Source organism: Hibiscus syriacus, unplaced genomic scaffold (genome assembly GCF_006381635.1).
Source record: "Hibiscus syriacus cultivar Baekdansim isolate YM2019G1 unplaced genomic scaffold, ASM638163v2 tig00110213_pilon, whole genome shotgun sequence".
Classification (NCBI taxonomy): domain Eukaryota; kingdom Viridiplantae; phylum Streptophyta; class Magnoliopsida; order Malvales; family Malvaceae; genus Hibiscus; species Hibiscus syriacus.
This window is the reverse complement of record NW_024062630.1, coordinates 484,188-506,052: the sequence shown is the minus strand read 5'-3', so window position 1 is coordinate 506,052 and position 21,865 is coordinate 484,188. Positions and strand designations below refer to the sequence as shown.

The 21,865-nt window shown below is 35.8% G+C and overlaps 1 protein-coding gene across 1 annotated transcript; it reads left to right on the top strand.

The window, feature by feature from the left end:
• The first annotated feature begins 50 nt into the window (after positions 1-50).
• LOC120113782 (serine/threonine protein phosphatase 2A 57 kDa regulatory subunit B' beta isoform-like) lies at positions 51-21,485 on the top strand. The gene is made up of 3 exons (XM_039134831.1): positions 51-1,556; positions 2,679-2,842; positions 21,115-21,485. The coding sequence occupies exons 1-3, from the start codon at positions 417-419 to the stop codon at positions 21,272-21,274; spliced, it is 1,464 nt and encodes a 487-aa protein (XP_038990762.1). The 5' UTR covers positions 51-416; the 3' UTR covers positions 21,275-21,485.
• Positions 21,486-21,865: the final 380 nt, after the last annotated feature.

Sequence of the window (21,865 nt, the reverse complement as noted above, 5' to 3'; positions counted from 1 at the left end):
ATAATCAAACGAATCCTAAAGTAGTCTTTCAAATCATCTCTCTCCACTTTTCAAAAAGCATTTCTTTTCCTAATTACCCTCCACTTCTCGTTACTCTTATCTTTTTATTTCTTGTTTCCTTTTGTTTTTATTTCACTACATTGGTCCGACCGGCTATTGGTCGCCGGAGTAGCAGCACCGTTTGATCAGCTGATCTCATTCCGGTGAGCTGCTTCTTCCGACGAATCTTTCCGGATTTCCGTTCAACTATCTTTGATAAAATCCGATCATTTCAGTAACCATTATCACCGTTAGATCCGTTATTGAGTTCTCTTTATTAGGGTGAAGCCGCAGAACTGCCGCCTTCGAGTTCTTTAATCCCTATCTTCATTAGTCAACAACATAATCGTTTTTAGGGTTTCTTTTTTGGGTCCAAAATGTTTAAGAAAATTATCAAAGGGGGGCAACGGAAGTCTTCCAAATCGAATTCAACAGATGCATCTTTATACGGGTACGGTCCACCAATTTCCCACAATCCCGGGTCGGGTCCAAACTCCAATGCCGTCGTTGCCCCAGCTCAGAACTCCGACGTCCTTATGGTCCCACCACTGATGACCACCGTGGAACCCTTGCCGTTATTCCGTGAAGTCTCCGTTTCCGAGAGACAGAACTTGTTCATGAGAAAATTACAGATTTGTTGCTTCCAATTCGATTTCTCTGATACCTTGAAATCGGCCCGTGAAAAAGAATTAAAGCGGCAAACACTGCTGGAGCTCGTGGATTTCATCCAATCCGGGTCGGGCAAAATCTCGGATGTGTGTCAGGAAGAAATGATTAAAATGATCGGAGTCAACATTTTCCGGTGCCTCCCTCCGGCGTCTCACGAGAACACGGGCCAAGAAGCAACGGATCCTGAAGAAGATGAAGGCTACTTGGAACCCTCGTGGCCGCATTTACAGATCGTCTACGAGCTTCTTTTGAGATATGTGGTATCTTCCGATACAGACACTAAGGTTGCTAAGAGATACATTGATCATTCATTTGTTTTGAAGTTGCTTGATTTGTTTGATTCAGAGGATCACATAGAAAGGGAGTTTTTGAAAACGATTCTTCATAGGATTTATGGTAAATTCATGGTCCATCGTCCATTTATTAGGAAAGCCATAAACAATATTTTCTATAGGTTTATATACGAAACAGAGAGGCTTAGTGGGATTGGGGAGCTTTTGGAGATTCTTGGAAGTATTATTAATGGCTTTGCTTTGCCCATGAAAGAGGAACATAAGTTGTTCCTAGTGAGAGCATTGATTCCTTTGCATAAGCCGAAACCTGTGGCAATGTATCACCAGCAGTTGTCTTATTGTATAATTCAGTTCGTTGAGAAGGATTATAAGTTGGCTGACACTGTTATTAGAGGGTTGTTGAAGTATTGGCCTTTGACTAATTGTCAAAAAGAAGTTCTTTTCCTTGGAGAACTTGAAGAAGTACTTGAAGGAACTCAACCTGCTGAGTTCCAACGATGTATGGTTCCTCTTTTCAGACAGATTGCTCGTTGCCTCAATAGCTTTCATTTTCAGGTAACATATAAGGACTTATCTCTTTTCAATATGTCATTTTGGGTTGCAAAATTCCAATAGTCTGTGTTGTCATACACCTTTAGGAATCACTAGTATTCAGAATTGTGGAATGCCGATTTGTTGCTAGAATTGTATTAACAATGATTTTGATGTCCAATTGTTATCAGTTTTTGATATTTTTATCCTATAGCCTTTTGGTACTTGTATATAACTTGTGATTCTAAATGTGTAATGGGATTCTCACTAGTGTAGCATAACCATTGGCACTCTGGGAAGATGCTGCACACGCAGCATTTAATAACTTCTGATGGCTGTTGCATTGTTTTGAAACAAAATTTAAGAGTCGGAGCAATATATGATTTGAACCCTATACATTTCTGCTTACATTCCAGTAATTTTTCTCTTTTCAGTTTTCTCCCATGGTGTAGCTTATCTATGCTTGTTTGAATGGGATCCTTTGAAATGGTTTTCTGTTGGCATAGACTAATTCGAAAAGTTGGGGGGTGCGGTTCAATTGCTTTTTGTAATGTCTTATATCATTGAGTTTCTGTTGTCATCCTCTCTGTAGATAATTTTTTATTGCTTGCACTGTGACTTCCGACTTTCACTCATGATCAGTTAACTTTAAGAGCTTATGAACTGTTATATGTTGGTCCAAACATCAAATTGTGGTTGCTTTGGAAAATTTTTGTTGTTCCCTTTACTTGCATTCAATTTAGTTTCTTGCATTGATGCTAATATTGACATAATTACTCGTTGTAGCATCATCACGTGTCCCTTAATCATAATCTTCAGTCTGGTGATTATACCTTACTGTTTTTTCTCCTACATCCTGTTACTTCCTTCCTTTAGCCTTTTTGTGGCATTTTTCCTTAAATATCATATGGTTGAATAGTTATTAACCGGTTCTCATTGAGCTAAGTTTCACTCTCAATGGATTGCCTTTTGCAAAGGAGGGTGTAGTTGAACATTTGGAGTTTTTGGTTATTTACTTCTATTAGTGAGGTTTCTGCCGAGCTAATCACAACTTAGAATTGCTAGATGGAATGGGTTGCTAAATGTTGACTGCTTTAAAACATGCTTTTCCTTCAGAATTCTTCCTAAGACTGATTTGTGTTGCAGGTCGCAGAAAGAGCCCTCTTCTTGTGGAATAATGAGCACATTGTGAGCTTAATTGCCCAAAACCGGCAGGATATATTACCGATCATCTTCGAGGCATCGGAGAAGAATATTCCAAATCATTGGAATCAGTCTATTCATGGGTTGACTGTGAATGTGCAAAAGATGTTTGAAGATATTAATTTTTTATCCATATTATTATTATTAATATTATTATTATCATTATTAATATTATTATCATTATTATTTTTATTATTATTATTATTATTATTATTTTTTATTATTAAATATATTAAATACAAACCAATTACAATTAAACCGGCTCAGTTACAAACCAACTGAAACCGGTCCAAATCCAACCGGAAACCCTAAATATTTGGGTTTCCAGTTAGGGTTTCCTAACCCTAATCATCCTCAGCCGCCTCATCACAACCGTTGGATCTGGCACGATCCAACGGTCCACACTCATCCAGCACAAACCCTAGGGTATGATACCCTAGGGCCACGCGGCCGCCGCTGCTGCTGCTTCCAGAAGCCCTCACCGCCTCCGCCGCTGCCACGTCCCAGCCGAAGACTCCAGAAGCTAGAACACCGGCCGTCCACGCCAAGGCTACGGGGTGAGTCACCACTGGTAGTCCGGTGACTCACCGAAGCCCCCTCTTCGGACCGGTCCGAGACGAACACCGGTGGTGGCTATAAAAGCCACCACCCACCTGAAAAAAAAAAGGGGGAGAGACAGCAAGAAGAGACAGAGACTGAACCAAAAAGAAAAAAAAAGGGAAAATAGAGAGATATAAAACTACCAACGATCCCAACAGAGCAAAAACAAAAAGAAGAAGAGAGGGGAGAAGCTTACCAAGGAAACCTTGACCGTCGCCGGAAACGCTGAACAACGCCGGAGAACCGAAAAAACCGAAGGTATATTTGTAGATCTGCTCCGATTGGGAGTCATTTAACGGAAAAAAGTATCGGGACCGTCATTAGGACGGTCCGATCTACATTTAGATATAAAAATTTTTTTTCCAGCCACCGAAGACGGTGGCCGGCGGCGGTGGTTGACGGCGGATGAACGCCGGCTAACGGCTTTCGGCCGACTGAACTTCTCTCAGTTTAGAGAGAAGACAGAGAGTTCTTCTCTCTGTTTGAGAGAAAGAAAAAAAAAAAGAAAGAAAAAAATGAAATGGCTGGCCCGAAGGGCCAGCCGATTTGGACTTATATAGTCCTTCCCGAACGACGTCGTTTCGGGAAGGACTATGCGCGTAATTACAAAATAGTTAAATCCCTTCCGCAGTCCTTCATATTTGTAAACTTTACATTTTGGTCACTAAACTGAATTTATAAGAATTTTAATTCGGTCTTTGAATTTTAATTTTATTCATTTTAGTCTTTTTAATTAAAATAATATATTTAGGATAAATGACAGATTTAATCCCTTAATTTTAATAAATAATTTTTTAGTCCCTAGTTCATACTTTTAATTTATTTTATTATAAAATTTGAATTTTAGATAAGTTTATTTTGGTCATTAAATTATTAAATAAAAAAATATATTTAAACCCTATAATTTCAATTAATTAGTAATTAGTAATTAGTTTATTTTTATAATTTAGTTATTAATTTTATATGTCTTTATTTATTTTATTGTTTTTAAATATATTGTTTAATAGAATTATATTTTATTATATTGTTAAATATTTTGATATATATTCATAAATATATATAATAAATATTAACTTTTAAATATTTATTTTTAATATCGAAGAAAAGGACAGTCTTAATACAACTGGATGTCCTATTCTGATGTTTTAAAATTAAACAATATTATTTAAATTAATATTTATCAATATCAAAGAAAAGAGCTGTCTTAAGGCACCTAGAAGTTCTTTTCGGATATTTTTAAATAAATATTTTTTTTTACAATTTTGAAATTATAAGATTATAAATTAAATATATTTTTGAATTTTTAAATTTTTAATAATAGAGACAATTTATAATTAAAAAGTACCAATTTTGGGCGTTGTAGGGGTGCTAATCCTTCCCTAAACGTAACCGACCACGAATCCCTTTTTATTATTAAAAAGAATGAATTTTTGGTTATAAAACGCAGATCAGTTCAATTTTTTAATTGATGTTTTCTTAAAACTCTTTTAAAAATAATTTTTAGGTATTCGACCTACCTGATCCAAAAAGGCCGATGGCGACTCACAAATTATTTTCAAAATTATTTATTAATATTAATTTCCCCGCCAAATTTTAATATTTCGTGCCCGGACGAAACCGGTTACGACAGCTTGGCGACTCTGCTGGGGACCGGTCAAACTTTTAAAATTAATTATAAATTGTCTCTATTAGTTAAAAATTAAAAATTTATATATTTAATTTTTAATTCTTTCTTTTCAAATTTTTTTTTATTATTATTTTTATAATATTTATATGTTTTATTTGCAAGTATTTTATTTCAGTATTTATTTTTATGTCAAAAGTTTAACATTTCTCCTCACACACAACACTTGCATTGCATAACATAAAGCTCTATAATTGAGTTGTCCCTTTTAAGTGAAAGTGAAAGCAACGTCTTCGTGAGAATTTATTCTCCGTGTCAGACCTAGCAAGTAACTTTCGGGGTTCATATGCTCTCTGTCTTCGTGAGAATTTATTCTCCGTGTCAGGCATAGAGAAATGTATCCCCTCGAATTGAACTCGATTCACTTTAGTCTGTAATGGACTAGGATTGAGGGTTAGCAACCCAAGGGGCACTAACAAGGACAATTCGGGTACCTTTACTCCTAGTTCTGAAACCCTGCATATAAAAAACCTTAGAAACTCTTCCAATCAGAAGTCATGCCGAAATTTTGTCCAAAATAGGTGTACACACAGGAGAAATGAATTATGTCTTTCCTGTTAATTTATTTTACATGTTTATTTAAATTATTTAGAAAAGCATGTTTAAATTAAATAAATGTTATTATCCTTTAAACTAACTTATTTTCTTTTTGTGTGTTCTTTATTTTTCTGTTTGCATAGCATCATACAGGATAAAAGACATTGATCCTTGTGTTAATAGTCTCATTGGAAAACCTTCATCCATGGATAAAAAGGGTTCAAGTCAAGTAATTCTAAACTCAGAAGTAAGACAGTGGGCTGAAGATTTACAAAGACAAGAAGGAGATAGTCTGCAGGATGATTATGTATCTGACTTGGCCAGTTATGCTTCAGTTTCACTAAAAAGAAATGATCTGCAAGATTTGCGAGGTATTTGGGAAAGTTGGGATTCAAAAAAAAAATTGCAGTTTTATCAGACTTACGGAGACATCCCATATTTTCTCTATGTTGAAGTTGATGATGAATTACTCAGAGCCCTAGTTCAATTCTGGAATCCAGGGTACAATTGCTTCACTTTCAATAAGGAGGACTTGGTCCCTACTATTGAAGAATATACAACTTTGTTACATCTTGAAGGTGCTTTGGAGAGTCGAATATATTCAAAATCAATTAAAACTCAGCCCTTTCGAGTTAAATTAGCAAAGATTGCTGGGGTACGAGAAGAATGGGTAGCATCCCGTACAAAAAAAAAGGCGAAAGCGAAGGCATTGCTTGGACCAACATCAGAGAGCTTATTCAGAGTCATCCAGACGCTAAAGTACGATTCGATCTATTGCTCTGGGTATATATGGTATGGTCATCTTCCCAAAAGTATTGGGATATATTGAAGCTGCAGTAGTAGACTTGTTTGAACAACTACCAAAGAAGATTAATCCTGTTTCTGCCATCCTAGCAGAGACCTTCAGATCATTAAATGCTTGCAGAAGGTTAGGAGGTGGACGATTCTCAGGGTGTACTCAGTTATTATATGTTTGGATCCGTAGTCATTTCTGGAGAACAGAAAAGGTTTCATACCGACGCTTCAATACGGGTTATTCACCATTAAAGGAATTTCTGGAGCAGGAATGGCCGAAAGAAATTAAGAAGGATATGTGGATTAATGCCTTTAGAAATCTGCAAAGCAATGACATTGTTTGGCGAGCCCCGTGGCAAATACAAAGGGAATTCTTTTACAAATGTGGTGATTACAACTGGATAATGCTGCTCGGATTATGGGGAGGAATTGGATATGCACCACTGCTGGTTATAAGACAGTATGAAGGTCGTCAATTTGTACCTGTCACTGTTGGATTACAGTCATCTGAGTTCGCATTCCACAACAAAAATTATAAAAGAAACATCATGGAAGCCGTTACAGCTTGGAAAACAACTTTTTGTATTCGAGCTAAAGCAGCAAAGGAAATGCTAACTCCTGATTATGAAGAATGGAGATCTGTCAGAAAAAACGAAAATATTCCTCTACCAGATCAAAATGAGGATATTCCTATGGAAGATCACATTAAGGTGGTTCCATCAGAGATTGAAATCCTGAGAGCTGAGTTTGAAGCAGAAAGAGAAGGTTGGTCGAAAGAGTTAGATCAAATGAGACAAGATAAAGCTATGTTGGGGGGTTGACATTGACTTTCATTCATCACAATGTGCAATGTTGAGAAAAGATAAAGAAAAAGGTGAGGATGAGTACAGAGCCTTACAGAAAGATTACCAGGAGTTATATAAATCTCAAAAAAGCATCAGGACCCAGCCAATCGACGGTACAGATGACCAGAGAATTGAACATTGAGAAAAGACGAGTTGAAGATCTGAAAGGAAAGAATAGCCGTCTACTCAAAAGCCTGGAAAAAGGAAAGCAAAAAATGGAAGATTTCGAGGTCGACAGAAGAGAGCGAATTATAAAACACAAGGCTGAACACCGTGAGATCATGAATGAAATGCAAAGAGAAAGAGATCGAGCTAAAGATTTAGAAGAGATGAAGAATGACATCTTTGTTAAATTTGAAGGCGAGAAAAATAGCATGTTCAAGGGATTTGAATCTGAAATGAACCAGTTGATTGCTGAACTTGAAGTCAGAGGCCAAAAGATGGAAGAATCCAATGTTGAAAAAGAAAAATGGGAGTTAGAAAGAAAAAATTTCAATACCAGACTTGAGGTAGAGCAAGAGGTGGCTAGCAATTGGATGCAAAGATGCAGAAACAAAGATGTTCAAATCCAGAAGCTTAATCAAAGAACGCAAGAAGCACGAACAAAACTTGAAGAGGATTTGGATCAGTCTAGAAACAAAAACTCAGAGTTTAATGCTTACATTTTGCAACTGGAAGAATCATTGTTTCAAGAAAAGGTTCGTCTAGGACCTAATGATCTCAAGGAAAGTAATGAGGAAAATGCTTCATTGCGAAGACGCATTAGAGATCTTGAAAAAATTCTGCACAATTGCCAAGTCAGAATCACTGAGTTAGAGCAAACTCTTGAAGGAACGAATGAACAATGGCAAAAGTCAACTGAGTTCTATGTCGAAAGAAGTGAAGAAAGAAGCAATATGGTGTTCGAGGCCATGGTACAAATGAGCGAGGTTGCCAGATATGTTGGGGAACTAGCTGTTGAAGCCGAAATAATTGAGCATCACGTTGATCCAGTTTCTAAGTGTGGAAAGAAGGTGTCATGGTTAATGAAAGAAATTATAGAGCTTAATAGGAAAGCTACGCCTTATCTGTAGTTCTGAACTATTATAAAGAAACTTTTGTATGCCGATGAAAGTTGTTCTATGACAGTTAACTTTTTGGGATCAATATCTTTTTGCATACATACATTTTGCATACATTCATCATTCATTTCACAATTTTCGCTATGAATTATTATTTATTAAGTTAAAATTCATTAATTAAAATTTGAAAAATAATATTAAGAGATTTTTCAATCGCAGTTATTCTGGCCAAAAGAGAAATACTACATCACTACGGTACTAGACAAGCTACTAAAAGAATTATGGAGGATAAAATACAGCGTATTGAGGAACAGCATCATAAAGAACAAGAAGAAATGAGAATGAAGTTGGAAAAAATTGAAGCCAGCATTGCAAATTCACAAGACAGTATGATGAAGAAGATAGAGGACATGTTTAAAAGGCAGGCTATCAGTGGAAAAATGCATGAAAATCCTGTATCTTTCGACCAAGAACCCATATATCCTCTAGGTTTTTCACCAGAACCAATTTATCACTCTGGTATTACCCCTATACAAATCAATGCTCGTACATCTGCATTACAAGAAGCTAAACCACATGAAGATCAACAAGTGGATCCAGCATCTTCAAGCAAAAATCCGCTTATATCAGATGTGAAAGTAGGGGATCTTAATACTGAGCATTTGATCCCAGATTTGAATGAGCTGAATGAGAAACAAAAAGTAAATGAAGAACTGACCAGACAGATCAAGAGCTTAGAAGAACGAATGAAATCCGTGGAAATAACTGAATCATTCTATGGATTTGATGCTAGTGAGTTGAGTTTAGTTCCGGACCTAATCCTCCCTATCAAGTTCAAAGCTCCCGAATTTGATAAATATAACGGTACTACATGCCGTTCATCTCACATTACTATGTTTTGTCGAAGAATGGCAGGATATGTGAAGGACGAAAAATTGTTAATTCACTGCTTCCAGGATAGTTTGACAGGACCGGCTTTAAAATGGTATACTCAATTGACCAAAGCCAACATTAGATCCTGGAAAGATTTGGCTAAAGCATTTTTAGAGCAGTATCGCCATGTGACAGACATGGTCCCTGATAGATGGACTCTCCAAAATTTGGAGAAAAAGAATAATGAAACATTCAGACAGTATGCCCAGAGATGGCGTGACACTGCGGCCCAAGTTCAACCACCTTTGTCAGAAAAAGAGGCCACAGTAATGTTTGTCCATACATTGAAGGCCCCTTATTTAAATCATCTAATGGAGAATGCAACCAGAAATTTTGCAGATTTGGTCATTTCTGGAGAATTAATTGAAAATGTTTTGAAAAGTGGCAAGATTGAATCGAATGATGGGTCTAGTTCCAAAAGACCTACATACCGGAAAAAGGAGAATGAGGTCAACAATGCCAATTCTTATAGCAAAGATTCATCGAAAAGTGTTACAATAACCCAGCCAAGGGTTAAGAAAGAGGAAACAAACACTAATCGAGCAGAGTCCAGAGGATCTCGAAAAGAAAATGAAAGGTTATCTTTTACACCTTTACCAGTATCATATGCAGAGATCTATGATTCGCTGTTAAAAGCAGATGTTATACGGCCCTACCCTTTGGTTCCCATGCAACCACCATTCCCTCCTTGGTATGATACAAAGGCACACTGTGTTTACCATGAAGGAATTACAGGACATTCTATTGAAAACTGTCTAGCATTCAAAAGGGTGGTTCAAAATTTAATCAACACTGGGAAGTTGGAATTCAATACACCATCCGCATCAAGTCATCCATTGCCAAATCATGGAGATAAAAACGTGAATGCAATTCAGGAAGAGAACAGAAAGAAAGCAAAGATTGACATTTCTGAAATTAAATCTCCGTTTGTGTGGATATTCCAACAACTTTCTTTAGCCGGTATAATTTCACAACAATTCAGTCCAAAGCAGAATGAAGGCAAGAATTATTGTGAATATCATCAGGAGAAAGGGCATAAAATTCAACTATGTCCTGAGTTTAGAAACTTGGTGCAAAAATTGATGAACAATAGAGAAATAGAATTCTTTGAAGAAGAACCCGGGAAAAAAGAAGATAATGTTTGCTCATCAGAGGATTCTAAACCAAGTCAAAGAATAAATGATCCTGTGATCATCAATGTAAAAACATCTACGGTGATTCCTGCACCAATAAAGCCGAAAGTAGTTATTACCACTCCTCTACCATTTCCATATAAAGATACCCGCAGGGTACCTTGGAATTATACTACCAATGTTTCAATGGTAGGAGGATCTGTTTCTCTAGAAAAAACAGAAGAGAAAATACAAAGTCTGAGTACAACATCAACGTCTGAAGCAGTGAGCGAGGTCGGTTTCTTTACAAGAAGTGGGAGATGTTACTCTCCCGAAACATCCAATGCTTCAGAACAAGTGAAAGCAAAAGGAAAAGCCATGGCAATACCTCAGAAGGTATTTGAGGATGAATCCCTTCCAGCATTCAATGAGCCTGTGACAGAAAAGCAAGCTCAAGAATTTTTGAAGTTCTTGAAACATAGTGAGTATAGTGTGGTTGAACAACTACACAAACAACAAGCAAGAATTTCTATTCTTGATCTTTTGATGAATTCAGAAGCACATAGAAATGCTTTGATGAAAATCCTCAATCAAACATTTATCCCCGAAGATATATCCCTCAATAAACTTGACAGAATTGTGGGACATATAGCCGCCGACAATTACATAACCTTCACAGATGATGAAATACCAGAAGGCGGAATGGGGTCAGTAAGAGCTTTGAACATCACGACACACTGTCATGGTCATGTATTGCCAGGAGTATTGATTGACAATGGATCTGCTCTCAATTTGATGCCTCTAGTTACACTTCAAAGAATGCCTCTGGATCAATCACACATGAAGAGTTATCAGAATGTGGTACGAGCATTTGATGGTACTCAAAAAGAAGTGCTTGGGAAAATGGAAATACCGTTGTTAATTGGCCCAGTCGTGTACAATATTGATTTTGTGGTGATGGACATCCACCCCACATATAATTGTCTCTTAGGGAGGCCATGGATTCACTCAGCAGGAGCCGTTCCTTCTTCATTACATCAGAAATTGAAATTTGTTGTTGATGGACAACTAATATGCGTTAATGCTGAAGAAGAAATCATTGCGTCTATAACAAGCAATGTTCCATATATCGACACCAATGATGAAGCTCTTGAATGCTCTTTTCGAGCTCTTGAATTTGTAAATACAACCTTTGTTGCAGAAGGAAGGAAAATTCCATATCCCAGATTGTCTGATTGCACCAAGATGACAATACAACAAACTTTAGGCATCGGAGCTAAAACTGGGAGAGGTCTAGGAAAGAATCTTCAAGGGATTTCAGTTCCTGTCAGTATAAAAATGAAAAAAGACCGTTTTGGTCTGGGGTTTAAGCCCAATCTTCAGCAAAAGAACAAAGAGATGAAAAGAAGATGTGAAGACAGAAAGGCAAAATTGAAAGGAGGAGAAATCCTTTGGAAACACATGTCTTTCCCACAGTTGAGGACAACATTCAGATCAGGGGGAACAATTAATGTGGAACAGCAGCTTGTTGAAGCCTTTAAAGAAGAAAAGTTGACGAAAGATCAAGATATAGTTGAAGAAGCTATGAATGGATTATTTATCAACATGATCACGAATAACAACAAGACTGGCAAGTACTTGGATATGATTCGACCATGTCTTCCTGGAGAAACACTCTCCAATTGGACCACTGAAGATCTTCCTATAGTTTTTAATATTAATGCAGAGTAATATTCAGAACTAATCTTTATGTTTAGATCAAAAATATGAAAACTTTTTGTTATCTTGTAAAAGAAATTATGTTAAATATAAGGAACTTTCTTTAAAATTTTCAGATGGCAATCATTCTTTACATTTTATTACATTTTTACATTTCATAAATTTACTATATTCTTTCGGAAATGTTCCGACTTAAATTTGCAGGTGTCACCGTGTTAATAGCATGTTTATTCCTAGATTTAATCCAGTGATAAATTTAGAGCAGCCTATATGTCTGGAAGAAATCAATGGTTGTGAAGATGAACTGGAATGTGATGTTCCTACTGAACTATTAAGATTGGTAGAAAAAGAGGACAAACAAATTCTACCACACAAAGAAGAGGTTGAGACTGTGAATTTGGGAACAGATGAAGACAAAAAAGAGGTGAAAATTGGCACTACTCTGACAGTCCATATAAAACAAGAATTGATAAATCTCCTTCAAGAGTTCAAAGATATATTTGCCTGGTCTTATCAAGATATGCCTGGTTTGAGCACAGATATAGTGATACATAAGCTTCCAATCAATCCAGAATATAAACCAGTCCAACAAAAGCTCAGAAGAATGAGGCCAGAAATGTTGTTGCAAATTAAAGAAGAAGTGATGAAACAAATCAATGCAGGTTTCCTACAGGCATCTAAATACCCAGAATGGGTAGCCAACATTGTTCCCGTACCTAAGAAAAATGGAAAAGTTCGAATGTGCGTGGATTACAGAGATCTCAACAAAGCTAGTCCGAAAGATAGTTTTCCATTACCCCACATAGATACATTGGTGGACAATACTGCAGGGCATGCATGGTTTTCATTTATGGATGGATTTTCAGGATATAATCAGATAAAAATGAATCCTGAAGACATGGAAAAAACAACATTTATAACCATGTGGGGCACATTCTGTTATAAAGTGATGCCATTTGGATTGAAAAATGCAGGGGCAACATATCAAAGAGCCATGGTAACTTTGTTTCATGACATGATGCACAAAGAGATTGAAGTATATGTAGATGACATGATTGCCAAATCCCGAACTGAAGAAGAACATATTCAAAATCTGAGAAAGCTTTTCCAGAGATTGAGGAAGTATCAATTAAAGCTTAACCCCGCAAAATGCACTTTTGGGGTAAATTCTGGGAAACTTTTGGGATTTGTAGTCAGCAAAAAAGGAATTGAGATTGATCCAGATAAAGTAAAAGCAATTCAAGATCTTCCACCACCCAATACAAAAAAAGAAGTTCGAGGCTTTTTGGGAAGATTAAATTATATATCTCGGTTCATTTCTCAATTAACTGACAAATGTGATCCAGTGTTCAAATTACTTCGAAAGAATAATCCTGAAGTCTGGAATGAAGAATGTCAAGAAACTTTGGATATTATTAAGAAATATTTATCCAATGCCCCAATTTTAGTATCACCAATGCCTGATAGACCATTAATTCTCTACTTGACGGTCTTCGAAAATTCGATGGGATGTACTAGGACAGCATGATGAATCAGGAAGGAAAGAAAAGCTATTTATTATCTGAGCAAGAAATTTACTGATTGTGAAGTTCGATATCCACCAATACAAAAATTATGTTGTGCTTTGGTGTGGACTACTCGAAGACTCAGACAATATATGTTATACCATACTACTTGGTTGATATCAAAACTTGATCCTTTGAAATTCTTAATGGAATCACCAGCTTTGACAGGCAGAATGGCTAGATGGCAGATGTTATTATCTGAGTTTGATATTATCTATGTCAACCAAAAAGCGATAAAAGGAAGTGTCATAGCTGATTTTCTGGCCAGTCGTGTATCAAATGATTATCAGCCTTTGAACTTCAATTTTCCCGATGAAGATTTGTTGTGCATATCCATGAATGAAGAAGTCAGAATAAATGATGAATTTGCAACTTGGAAGCTTTATTTTGATGGAGCATCTAATGCTTTGGGACGAGGAATCGGGCAGTGTTGATTTCTCCAGAAAATGTTTATTATCCCTTTACAAGCAGACTGGAGTTCTTTTGTACCAATAATATGGCGGAATATGAAGCTTGTGTCATGGGTTAAAAGCAGCTATAGAAAGAAAAATCAAATTTCTCAAGATATATGGAGATTCATCGTTAGTGGTGTATCAATTGCGAGGAGAATGGGAAACAAAAGATCCCAAATTGGAATACCGAAATTTTACACTCAAATTAGTGAAAGAATTTGAGAGAGTTACCTTCAATTATCTCCCTCGAGAAGAAAATCAAATGGCAGATGCTTTGGCTACATTAGCTGCTATGTTTCAAGCAACTAAGAAGGTTGATATGATGCCAATCAAAATGCAAGTATATGAAATTCCTGCACATTGTTATAGTGTGGAAGAAGAGGTAGATGGTAAACCATGGTATCATGATATCCTGCAATATATCAAAAATCAAAGTTATCCACCAAATGCATCAGAAATTGATAAAAGAACCTTGAGAAGAATGGCTGCTGGATATTTTCTTGATGGAGAGATTATGTATAGAAGAAGCAGTGATCAAATGCTGTTGAGATGTTTAAATACCAGTGAAGCTCGAAATGTCATTGAAGAAGTACACAGTGGAATATGTGGAACACATGCAAATGGTCTTTCCATGGCCAGAAAAATAATGAGATATGGATATTATTGGGCTACCATGTACACAGATTGCATTGATTACGCAAGGAAAGTCATAAATGCCAGATATATGCAGACAAGATTCATGTACCCCCATCTCCTTTACATGTAATGACAGCACCCTGGCCATTTTCTATGTGGGGAATAGATGTCATTGGGGCAATCACACCAAAAGCATCAAATGGACATTGCTTCATCCTTGTGGCAATTGATTATTTTACCAAATGGGTTGAAGCTGCTTCATATACCAATATTAAGAGATCCACAGTCTGCAAGTTCATAAAGAAAGAGATAGTTTGCCGGTATGGTCTACCAGAAAGGATCATTACAGATAATGCTCTGAACCTGAACAACAAAATGATGACCGAACTTTGTGCACAGTTTAAGATCAAACATGCAAATTCAGTGGCATACCGTCCAAAGATGAATGGGGCAGTTGAAGCAGCAAATAAGAACATCAGAGAATCATTACAAAGACTACTGAAACTTACAAAGATTGGCACGAGAAGTTACCTTTTGCTCTATATGCATACCGAACTACTGTTCGAACATCTACTGAGGCAACGCCTTTTTCTTTAGTCTACGGGATGGAAGCAGTCTTACCAATTGAAGTTGAGATTCCATCGCTTCGAATATTGAGAGAAATAAAATTGGATGAATCTGAATGGATCCAAGCTAGATTTGATCAATTAAACCTTATTGAGGAGAAAAGATTGAAAGCTATTTGCCATGGACAGATGTATCAGAAACGGATGATGAAGTCTCATGACAAAAAAGTACATCCAAGAGAATTCCAAGAGGGTGATCTAGTATTAAAAAAGATTTTGCCTATACATAAAGATTTCCGTGGGAAATGGATGCCTAATTGGGAAGGACCATATGTTGTGAAAAAGGCCTTTTCCGGAGGAGCGTTGATCTTGGCAGAAATGGATGGAAAAATTCTGAGAAATCCAATAAACTCGGATTCTGTCAAGAAATATTATGCTTGAAGAAAAAAAAAATAGAAAATGAAAAAAAGAGAAGAAAAAGAAAGGGGGTCAAGGTGAAAACCCGCAAAGGGCATCTTGTAACCAAAGGAAGGATCTGAGTTGAAAACCTGAAAAGGCGGCTCAAATGCAGTTTGATATTAGGCATCTGGCAATTGAATTCTCTTAAGATTTTGGTAGTTTGGAAGAAACTTCACATCTACAAGCATTTCAACAACGTTTGAGATCTTCCAGACAAAAGCTTACATCATCTCTAAATTGTGTCAACTTGATTAATTTAGAAATACTTATGCTTGTAATATGTTGAGACATTTGAATTTTTATTCTTATGCTTGCCATAACTTTGAATACAATTATATCTATTTCAAGTTCAATTTATTTGAGATTTAATTTATTTTTGGAAATTCAATTTATTCTTTCTATTGAATTAACATAATTTTGAAATAAATTAAAGATTTCTGAATATCACTTTATGTTAATACTTTTAAATACATGGAATACAAAATAAGCAAATCATCACCATTTTGAACAATAAGGGTGTTATGCTAGATATAACCGACAACAAGGTCGAATCCGTCAAATCTACTCATCAATTGCTCCAACCGATCACCATTCAGTTCTTGCACATCTATTTTCAAAACAGTAGAAGATGATCTTTGCATTACTGATTCCAGCAAAAAGAAACAAGACATTGATATCACTAGGAAACATGTTTCTATACAGATCCTTGTATATGATTTTTAAGGAAACCTAGAAGCATTTCCACCTCATCAGGTTCACCTCATCAGAGTAACTGGAGTAACTTTTTCTTTCCAACCCATACTAGATTCCATTTTCAGCACTCATCAAGAACATACTTCTGGACACTCGAAGGTGGCTCATTGTCATAAGCTTCAAAAGCCTTACAGATCCTTTCTGTCAATTTGGCACTTCCTGTACATGTTTATAACAGTTCAACTTTGTTCTTGGATCCCATGAAAGCCATCATTCTTTGTCAATGAAAAAGCATCAGCACATGAATGAAGCATGATAAGAGAAACTCTGTTGGCAGATTATGAATATAACCTTTTTTAGTGTAGCAGCATGGAAATGCTTCGAATCTACAAATTCTGGCTTTATATCGAATAAGTACTGTGATATCCCAGTCCAAACATTAAATGAAAGATGAATTTGCCAATAGCATCTTCTGGAAGTGTTCTTTGAGTTATCTGATCTGATTAGACAGAATAGCATCTTCTGGAAGTGTTCTTTGAGTTATCTGATCTGGTTTAACAGAACCAATCAATGAATTTAGAAGATGAATTTGCCAATAGCATCTTCTGGAAGTGTTCTTTGAGTTATCTGATCTGATTAGACAGAATAGCATCTTCTGGAAGTGTTCTTTGAGTTATCTGATCTGGTTTAACAGAACCAATCAGTGAATTTAGAAGATGAATTTGCCAATAGCATCTTCTGGAAGTGTTCTTTGAGTTATCTGATCTGATTAGACAGAATAGCATCTTCTGGAAGTGTTCTTTGAGTTATCTGATCTGATTAGACAAAATAGCATCTTCTGGAAGTGTTCTTTGAGTTATCTGATCTGTTTTGGTAAGAACTACAGAACCAATCATTAGAATTAAAAGATGAACTGCATGATCTTCTTCATTAAGAAGTTTCTTTTCAAGCTTCTTTTGCTTATTCCTTTCCCAAAAATCATAGCACAAGTTTCGCCTTTGCTTGTAACTGGGATCATCACGTAATGGCTTCCCATCTTTTACCGAAAGAAAGCTATTTGAAGTTTCAGCCTTTGAGAATCCCATTTTTGTCAAGTATAACAGTTTATTCTCCTCATCAGAATCAGAATTCAAGATTTCTCGGTATTAGAAGAACTATCGATATCTGTGAAATCATCCTGAAAGATTACTTCATAATCAGATGATTTGCTATCAGGATTAACATGTTGCCTGAATACAAGCTTTTCAAGAGCCTATACTATTGAGTTTTATTCTCGAGAGGTTCTGTGACAGTATATCTACATCTACATTTGTCAAAGATGATAGATTCTTTGATTCGAAGAAGAAAGATTTATTGGGTTTCTACAACTGAAGAAATATTCAGTTCACCAATCTGAAATCAAATAACTTAACATTCATGCATCATATTTTAGGTGTTTACAAAAATAGATGCATTTTCATTCATTTTTATTCTTGTTGAATTTTTAACAGGAATTTCAAAGATTTTAGCAAAGATTCAAATCTATCATTTGAAAGATTAACATTGCAAGGTAGAGTTCATAATAAGAAGAACTCATCTGAAGAAGGAAGAAGAAATTCATAATGAGAAGAATTTGTTCAACCTTTTACCTGAATTCATCTCTTGATGGATTATCATTGCCAGAGAAGGTTCATAATGAGAAGAACTCATCTGAAGAAGGAAGAAGAAATTCATAATGAGAAGAATTTGTTCAACCTTTTACCTGAATTCATCTCTTGATGGATTATCATTGACAGAGAAGGTTCATAATGAGAAGAACTCATCTGAAGAAGGAAGAAGAAGTTCATAATGAGAAGAATTTGTTCAACCTTTTTTCTGAATTCATCAAATTGATGGATTATCTTTTCCAGAGAAGGTTCATAATGAGAAGAACTCATCTGAAGAAGGAAGAAGAAGTTCATAATGAGAAGAATTTGTTCAACCTTTTACATGAATTCATTAATTGATGGATCAGCATTTCCAGAAAGTTCATAATGAGAAGAACTCATCTGAAGAAGGAAGAAGAAGTTCATAATGAAAAGAATTTGTTCAACCTTTTACCTGAATCCATCATTTGGTGGATCATCTTTTCCAGAGAAAGTTCATAATGAGAAGAACTCATTTGAAGAAGGAAGAAGAAGTTCATAATGAGAAGAACTTGTTCAACTTTTTGTTTAAATTCATCATTTGATGGATCAACATTACCAGAGAAAGTTCATAATGAGAAGAACTCATCTGAAGAAGGAAGAAGAAGTTCATAATGAGAAGAACTTGTTCAACTTTTTGTTTAAATTCATCATTTGATGGATCAACATTTCCAGAGGAAGAGTTCATAATGAGAAGAACTCGTCATCTGAAGAAGGAAGAAGAAGTTCATAATGAGAAGAACTCATCAAGAGCTTATTCAACCTTTTGAATGACTCTATCACAGAAAGGAGGTCATCATCATCCCCAGCAGAAAGTTCATAATAAGAATAACTTATTTGGAGAGAGAGAAGAATTTACTCAATATCTCCATTATGATCAAAGTAAAGTCAAATGGATAAAAAATTTTATTATCTTTTCATCTTTGCCCTATTCTTGTTAACACAATAATGAGCAAAGAGGGGCAGCTGAAGATATTAATTTTTTATCCATATTATTATTATTAATATTATTATTATCATTATTAATATTATTATCATTATTATTTTTATTATTATTATTATTATTATTTTTTTTATTATTAAATATATTAATACAAACCAATTACAATTAAACCGGCTCAGTTACAAACCAACTGAAACCGGTCCAAATCCAACCGGAAACCCTAAATATTTGGGTTTCCAGTTAGGGTTTCCTAACCCTAATCATCCTCAGCCGCCTCATCACAACCGTGGATCTGGCACGATCCAACGGTCCACACTCATCCAGCACAAACCCTAGGGTATGATACCCTAGGGCCACGCGGCCGCCGCTGCTGCTGCTTCCAGAAGCCCTCACCGCCTCCGCCGCTGCCACGTCCCAGCCGAAGACTCCAGAAGCTAGAACACCGGCCGTCCACGCCAAGGCTACGGGTGAGTCACCACTGGTAGTCCGGTGACTCACCGAAGCCCCCTCTTCGGACCGGTCCGAGACGAACACCGGTGGTGGCTATAAAGCCACCACCCACCTGAAAAAAAAAGGGGAGAGACAGCAAGAAGAGACAGAGACTGAACCAAAAAGAAAAAAAAGGGAAAATAGAGAGATATAAAACTACCAACGATCCCAACAGAGCAAAAACAAAAGAAGAAGAGATGGGAGAAGCTTACCAAGGAAACCTTGACCGTCGCCGGAAACGCTGAACATCGCCGGAGAACCGAAAAAACCGAAGGTATATTTGTAGATCTGCTCCGATTGGGAGTCATTTAACGGAAAAAAGTATCGGGACCGTCATTAGGACGGTCCGATCTACATTAGATATAAAAAAATTTTCCAGCCACCGAAGACGGTGGCCGGCGGCGGTGGTTGACGGCGGATGAACGCCGGCTAACGGCTGCCGGCCGACTGAACTTCTCTCAGTTTAGAGAGAAGACAGAGAGTTCTTCTCTCTGTTTGAGAGAAAGAAAAAAAAAGAAAGAAAAAAATGAAATGGCTGGCCCGAAGGCCAGCCGATTTGGACTTATATAGTCCTTCCCGAACGACGTCGTTTCGGGAAGGACTGTGCGCGTAATTACAAAATAGTTAAATCCCTTCCGCATCCTTCATATTGTAAACTTTACATTTTGGTCACTAAACTGAATTATAAGAATTTTAATTCGGTCTTTGAATTTTAATTTTATTCATTTTAGTCTTTTTAATTAAATAATATATTTAGGATAAATGACAGATTTAATCCCTTAATTTTAATAAATAATTTTTTAGTCCCTAGTTCATACTTTTAATTTATTTTATTATAAAATTTGAATTTTAGATAAGTTTATTTTGGTCATTAAATTATTAAATAAAAAAAATATTTAAACCCTATAATTTCAATTAATTAGTAATTAGTTTAGTTTTATTTTTATAATTTTATTTTATATGTCTTTATTTATTTTATTGTTTTTAAATATATTGTTTAATAGAATTATTATTTATTATATTGTTAAATATTTGATATATATTCATAAATATATATAAATATTAACTTTTAATATTTATTTTTAATATCGAAGAAAAGGACAGTCTTAATACAACTGGATGTCCTATTCTGATGTTTTAAAATTAAACAATATTATTTAAATTAATATTTATCAATATCAAAGAAAAGAGCTGTCTTAAGGCACCTAGAAGTTCTTTTCGGATATTTTTAAATAAATATTTTTTTTTTACAATTTTGAAATTATAAGATTATAAATTAAATATATTTTTGAATTTTTAAATTTTTAATAATAGAGACAATTTATAATTAAAAAGTACCAATTTTGGGCGTTGTAGGGGTGCTAATCCTTCCCTAAACGTAACCGACCACGAATCCCTTTTTATTATTAAAAAGAATGAATTTTTGGTTATAAAACGCAGATCAGTTCAATTTTTTAATTGATGTTTTCTTAAAACTCTTTTAAAAAATAATTTTTAGGTATTCGACCTACCTGATCCAAAAAGGCCGATGGCGACTCACAAATTATTTTCAAAATTATTTATTAATATTAATTTCCCCGCCAAATTTTAATATTTCGTGCCCGGACGAAAACCGGTTACGACAATGTTCATGGAAATGGATGCCGAGTTATTTGACGAGTGTGAGAGACAATTTGAAGAGAAAGTGGCCAGAGCGCAAGAGGTGGAAGAGCAACGAGAAATGACGTGGAAAAAACTGGCGGATGCCGCAGCACACAGAGGGGAAGACAATATGGTTACAGTCTAACAGATGAATCAGAGTTGATCTGTCAATGATTGGATGCTGATATGGCTGTGTTGTTGTTCCCTTCTCCATGTTGACTGTATTCTTTTTTCTTCTCTCTTTTCAGTTTATTTTTAAACTCTTGGTCTCAAGATGATCAATGAAGATACCTGAGAATGAGCAGCGACAAAATGTAATTTAAAATGTACTGAATTGGTTAGTAAAACACTGTCAAGCTATTTGTTCTTCCAACACGAAATTTTCTTTTATCGACAACACTGGTTAAATTTTTCATTCTCTCTAAGATTAAAAGATGCTGCAGATAAGAATGGTATCTGGTATCCTTTATTAATGGAGTTAATTTTCACTAGTTCAAAGGAACAACCTTTAAAACTCACTTGCACTTGATACTCTATAACTCAAGTTAATTCCAGCAATCAGCCATGGGAAAATCATCGCAAAAAAGAAAATAAAGATATCTCTGCGATTTAAGAGCAACATCCACGGCCTTGATGAGCCCTACCCTCTGGTTTCTGTTTTAATGTCTCTCTTCCATACAGCAGACCCTTCCATAAAACTTGGAGATGTACATCATATATGTATATCACATATGAA

Excerpts from the sequence above, each read along its gene's own strand:
- LOC120113782 (XM_039134831.1), top strand. The coding sequence starts at position 417 with ATGTTTAAGAAAATTATCAAAGGGGGGCAACGGAAGTCTTCCAAATCG. Across the intron at positions 1,557-2,678 it reads TCAATAGCTTTCATTTTCAG|GTCGCAGAAAGAGCCCTCTT; the intron begins GTAACATATAAG and ends TTTGTGTTGCAG. Across the intron at positions 2,843-21,114 it reads ACTGTGAATGTGCAAAAGAT|GTTCATGGAAATGGATGCCG; the intron begins GTTTGAAGATAT and ends GGTTACGACAAT.